Genomic DNA, 6066 nt, shown 5'->3' with positions numbered 1-6066 from the left:
ACAAGCTATTAGCCTTGTAAAATGTAAGAATGTATCCAGGCTAATAGGTTGTGTGGCCATTTATTTTTCTTGCCTTGGGAGAAAATATAATATTGGATTGGGTAGAAAATGTTTGACCTTTAATATTGTGACGAGAAATTTTTGGGTAGATAAATTGTGTTCAAAAATATCCTAGTCAAGTGAAAGTGGTCAGAAATATTTGAAGGGGTTCAGACTGGTAAGAAATATTTGAAGTGTGTCAGACTGGTAAGAAATGTTTGAGCCAAGTCAAACTGGCCAGAAATATTTGAGGTGTGCCAGAGTGGCTAGAAATATTTCAGTGGTGTGACATCACTCGGATATGTTCTAAGCATGTCACACTGCTGAAAAATCTTTTAGCCTTGTCACATGGCTCAAACATATCCGACCAGTGTCACAGGGTATCTGGGGTCCCAGTTTCAAGAAAAAAACTTGGTATTGTTGGTATAGCTTTCTCAATATTTTGCACATTGCTTTTCTTTTCTTTATCCAGATCACAACCCAATGTTTTGTCCATTTCAAACCATGTATGGTTCTATTCTATAACAGCTACTGAGGTTGAATTGAAGGGTGAAGAAAGGAGGGTTGGCAAAGGAAGTTGTCCACTCTTAATGTGAACTCATATAAGTTAGCATCACCCAGCAGCTTTCCCCCATTGTTTTCACCAACACCCCCCTTCTATCTGCCATGTTCACCATTTAAAACTCATCCAAGTTAGCATCCCCAGCAGCTTTCCCTCATTATTTTCACCAACACCCCCTTCTATCTGCCATGTTCACCAATCCGAGTTAGTGTGACATATCTCCAGTGCCTGTACAAGTTTCCTAGGTAATTTCCCTCTTACAACATTATACCTTGCCCTCTTCTTTGGATTGTTTTATTTTTGCTTACTTAATGACCATCACGATTCAACTCATATTCATTGTACCACCACTATGTTCGCTCATCGAGCAGCTGTGTCATATCATGTCCTCCATTAGAGTCAAAGTAAGTGATTCAAGTTTGTAAGGTCATTGAATATTCTCCTAGAGGTATTCAAACTTTCATCAGTCCCAATCCTTGAACTCTACTTCCTTGAGGATTTCCAAAGGAAGAGCAGAGGTTGCGCAACAGACCTCCACAAGAGTTCATGAACTGAAGACTAAGTTGCTTGAAGCACGATCAGTCCTCACACCATAGTAATAGGATCAACATCCTCGTTTGCCAGACCCTACGTTGTCAATTTGACCACCCACTCCTACTGTACCTCACAGGACACCTATTACAGTTAGCATCCCCCAGCAGCTTTCCCCCATTGTTTTCACCAACACCCCCTTCTATCCGCCATGTTCACCATTTAAAACTTATCCAAGTTAGCATCCCCCAGCAGCTTTCCCCCATTGTTTTCACCAACACCTCCCTTCCATCTGCCATGTTCACCATTTAAAAGAAACTCAAACCTTTCTTAACTTGTCAAAACTATCCAAAAGATTTCATAAAGATTTCATAGTTTGCAAAACCATTTCTTGCTCCCAAATATTTATTTAAGAGAATTCTTCGCAAGCTAGACATTTCCAAATATGACAAGAAATATCTCACAAAGATTTCTTGTCAGTACAAACATTTTGAAGAAGATTTCTTATCTAGTCAAAGATCTTTGAACTTGTAAACATTTCCAAGTACAATAAGAAATATTTCACAAAGATTTCTTGTCAGTACAAACATTTTTGAAGAAAATTTCTTATCCAGTCAAAGATCTTTGAACTTGTAAACATTTCCAAGCACAATAAGAAATATTTCACAAAGATTTCTTGTCAGTACAAACATTTTTAAGATTTCTTATCCAGTCAAAGATCTTTTGACTTGATAAGAAATACTTGGGGTTACAAAGATATATTTAGCTATATCCTGAACAGGATATATCTTTCAACTATTCTTGAACCAGGATAAAGGTGCATTTTATTCAATACAACTACATAGATTTACATTACTACATTAAATATTAAATAAAGGGAAAAGGGAGTGAGGGAATGGGGGGGGAGTGAGGTGAATGGGGGGAGTGAGGTGAATGGGGGGAGTGAGGGAATGGGAGAGGGAGGAATTGGGGAGGGAGTGAAGGGCCATAAGGGAATGGGGGGGAAGGCAGTGAGGAATCATGGGCAATGGCTGAGCCATCGCCGCCGTTTGTAGGTGGTGTTGATGGGCGCTCATCTTCGTTTCTTAACGGTGGTCGGCGCTTGGCAGGTCTCATGGTGGTCGGCACTCGGCGTGTCTTCGTCGTAGTCCATCCGTCGTTTGCTGGCCATCCGTGTCGTTCTGGCATCGGAGTTGTGTTAGCTATGCGGGTGGCGATAGAGGCAGGGCGTGCTCACCGTGTTTGATATACAATGACGACGACGATATGATTGTCGTCATCATCGTCATCGTCGTCCGTTGTCCTACGTGTGGCCTGGCTCCCACGTGAGGTCGTTCGTGGCTCTGGGGCCATGGCGTGCGTTTTTCGTGGGCGTTGCGTGACGTGGCAGGGTGCCGAAGTGTCGTGGAGCGTCGTAGTTGTGGTGTGGTTGTCGTGGTGTGTCATGGTGAGGTGGTTGTCGTGATGTCGTGATGTTGTGCCAGACACTTCGCAGCCTTGTTAGCGAGTTGGTTCAGGACGAAGGACGGAGGTGCTCACCGTCATAGTATAAACAACATAAACAAAAACGACGGACGACGAAATGTCGTCGTCCGCCGTTTGGTTGCCACGTCGCCAACAGCGACGTGGCACCTGGCATCGTCCTCGGAAGACGAAAGGGAGGGAGATGGGTGGGTGCTCACCAACGTCGTGTTGTCCACCATCGTTGTTGCCACGTTGTGGTCGTGACGTGTCATGGTCATTCGTCGTCGTCGTCCCTCGTCCATCTGCGTTGCACAACGTCGCTGACGGCGATGTCGCTCGATTTTCGTGGGCACTGGTCGATTTTCGTCAGCGCTGGTCATCGACTGTCGTGGGCGCCGGTCGTCGTTTGCCCATCGTTTGCCCGTCGTTGTTTCCGTTGGCTGTCGTGTCGTTGTTGCTAGGTGTCGTGGGGCCTTCGCCGGTTGTCGTCCTTTGCCGGTTGTCCTCGTTGCGGGTGGCAGTTGTTGCCGTTTGTGGGCAGCCGGGGTCGTTTGTGGTGGCTTGTGCGAGGTGGAAGTCGTGGGTTGGTGTGGAGTCGTAACGTCACAAAGTCACAGCGTGTGACATTCACATCAACGTTCAAGTTCACGCCCAAGTCCCTGTAGCGCCCACTGGTTCTAGTTATAGTCTACTAGGTAATTTTGTACTCATTACAGAGATTTGTAGTGTCTGCTGTTTGGAAAGAGAAAATTTTGTTGTGTCTACTTTTCAGGACTACCAAAATTTGCATTTCTCATTACAAAATTTTGCAGTGTTCGCTTTTGGGACAACAAAAACTACAAAAAATTGTATTCTCTTCTTTTATCATTACAAGGTTTTCTAGTACAAGCTTTTTGAGACTACCAAAACTATACTCTCCTCTTTTTTCATTACAAAAACTTGTACTGTTCAATTTTTTCATCATAAAATGTTGTATACCAGCTTTTTGAGACTACAAACTTTTGTAGTTCCAGAATCTTAGGAATACAAAAGTAGTGTCCACATTTCAGACTACAAAGATATGTACTGGTATCTTGTAGTGTCCTTGACTCTGAGTAATTACATGTGGAGATAGTTCAATGTTCAGAGGAGTTGATTCTAGTCACATAGCTCTGTCATTCAGCCTTGGTACCTGGTTGACCTAGATATCTACTCCTTGTCTGTAGTCAGCCTTAATATCATCTATTGGAGGGGTTTGAATTTTCTGACATCTCAGTGTAAGTTGTCCTGTCTTTCTATTTTATTCCTCTGTCATAGTCATATGGAAGGTACAAAGACTGAATTATATAGGGCTATGTCACCCTCTCTGAAACATTGAACTGTATCCTCAATACAAGTTCTTGCAGCCCTAAGATTCTGAGACTACAAGAGTTTGTAGTCTCAAAAGCTGGTACACAAACTTTTATACTGAAACATTGAACTAGATCCTCATTACAAGTTATTGTAGCCCTAAGATTCTTGTAGTCTTAAAAAGCTGGTACACAAAATTTTATAATGAAAAAGCGAACAACAACATTTCATAACGGACTACTAGATGCAGTGGGCGCTATGTACAGTGAGCGTGATCTTACGCGTGAACTTGAACATGGTTACGACGTCACACACCGTGACTTTGTGACGTTCCTTCTTCAACAACCACCACCACATCGTCGACGCCAGCGACTCCACCTCACCACCACGTCGCCGCCATGCCACGGCAACGTTCACCACTGCAAACAACCCTCGCCGCCCAAACCCAACAACCACCGCCCAACAACCACACACAACGAAGACAACAATCCAAACGGCGACCCACGTCCAACAAGCGATCACACGAAGGGTGACCAGCGACCACGAAAAACGACGAACGACCAAACGAGTGACCAGCGGACCACGACCGCCCAACGACAACGACAATCAGCAGCAAGCCAGGCCACGTCGCAGTCAGTGACGTGGCAACCGTCACAGACGGACGACGACGTATGACAACTACGGTAAGTCCCTCCCCACCCTCTTTTCTGACATAACTAACAAAACACCCCACTGTCCAGCCCTTTACGGGTAGCATACCCTACGTCGCCATCCCACCCCGCCCTCATGCTGCATGTCAGCGGCCACGTCACAACGCGAAACGACACCGGGCAGGCAGACGCCAATCAACGGTGTGACGAGGACACCGAAGGGCGAAAGACAGATGATGGCGAACAGACGACAACGACGAGGGCGTATGAACGACGGACAAGGAGGAGGAGGAGGGCGGACAAACAATGAGGAGGAGGAGGAGGGCGGACAAACAACGAGACGACGAGGGCGTACACACGACGAGGACGTGCGTACACACGATGAGACGACGTGGGCGTACACACAACGACGACGATGACCAGGGCGTACACATGACGACGACGACGTGAGCGTACACACGACGAGACGACGTTGGCCACGACGACGACGACGAGGAAGAGGCCGGACAAACAACCAGACGACGAGGGGTACAAACGATGGACGGCGACGACATTGAGTGCCCACCACCACCCACACCCGGCGACGAGGTTCAGTACTCCACCCTCACCCTGTCTCTCTCACTGCCCACCACCCCCTCTACCTTACTGCCCACCACCCCCTCTCCCTCACTGCCCACCACCCTCACTCTCCCTCACTGCCCACTACCCCTCTCCTTCACTGCCTACCACCCCCTTCCCCCCTCCCTCATTGCCTACCAACCCCCTCCCTCATTGCCTACCACCCACCTCCCTCCCCCCTCTCTTTCCCCTTTCCCTGCCACCTCTCTCATTGCTTACCACCCCATTCCCCTCTCTCTCATTGCCCACCACCCTCACCCCTCTTCCTCACTGCATCTCCCTCACTCCCTTTTCCCTTTATTTAATATTTAATGTAGTAATGTAAATCTATGTAGTTGTATTGAATAAAATGCACCTTTATCCTGGTTCAAGAATAGTTGAAAGATATATTCTGTTCAGGATATAGCTAAATATATCTTTGTAACCCCAAGTATTTCTTATCAAGTCAAAAGATCTTTGACTGGATAAGAAATCTTTGTGAAATATTTCTTATTGTATTTGAAAATGTTTACAAGTTCAAAGATCTTTGACTGGATAAGAAATCTTTGTGAAATATTTCTTATTGTGCTTGGAAATGTTTACAAGTTCAAAGATCTTTGACTGGATAAGAAATTTTCTTCAAAAATGTTTGTACTGACAAGAAATCTTTGTGAAATATTTCTTATTGTACTTGGAAATGTTTACAAGTTCAAAGATCTTTGACTAGATAAGAAATCTTCTTCAAAATGTTTGTACTGACAAGAAATCTTTGTGAGATATTTCTTGTCATATTTGGAAATGTTTAGCTTGCGAAGAATTCTCTTAAATAAATATTTGGGAGCAAGAAATGGTTTTGCAAACTATGAATCTTTATGAATCTTTTGGATAGTTTGA

The 6066-nt window shown here is 45.0% G+C and overlaps 2 protein-coding genes across 2 annotated transcripts; one reads left to right on the top strand and one right to left on the bottom strand.

The window, feature by feature from the left end:
* Positions 1 to 2018: 2018 nt before the first annotated feature.
* LACBIDRAFT_296051 (uncharacterized protein) lies at positions 2019 to 2578 on the bottom strand (the record flags this gene model as incomplete). The annotated part of the gene is made up of 2 exons (XM_001890466.1): positions 2370 to 2578; positions 2019 to 2313 (listed from the first exon to the last, which is right to left on the bottom strand). Coding segments are annotated over exons 1-2 (345 nt in total), but the record flags the coding sequence as incomplete, so codon positions are not given.
* A 1551-nt stretch (positions 2579 to 4129) lies between these two features.
* LACBIDRAFT_335600 (uncharacterized protein) lies at positions 4130 to 5505 on the top strand (the record flags this gene model as incomplete). Its single annotated transcript, XM_001890470.1, has 3 exons — positions 4130 to 4557; positions 4583 to 4608; positions 5027 to 5505. The coding sequence occupies 3 exons, from the start codon at positions 4130 to 4132 to the stop codon at positions 5503 to 5505; spliced, it is 933 nt and encodes a 310-aa protein (XP_001890505.1).
* Positions 5506 to 6066: the final 561 nt, after the last annotated feature.

This window comes from Laccaria bicolor, genomic scaffold (genome assembly GCF_000143565.1).
Source record: "Laccaria bicolor S238N-H82 LACBIscaffold_99 genomic scaffold, whole genome shotgun sequence".
Lineage (NCBI taxonomy): Eukaryota > Fungi > Basidiomycota > Agaricomycetes > Agaricales > Hydnangiaceae > Laccaria > Laccaria bicolor.
Note: the sequence above shows the minus strand (reverse complement) of the source record. Positions and strands in the feature narration are given on the sequence as shown.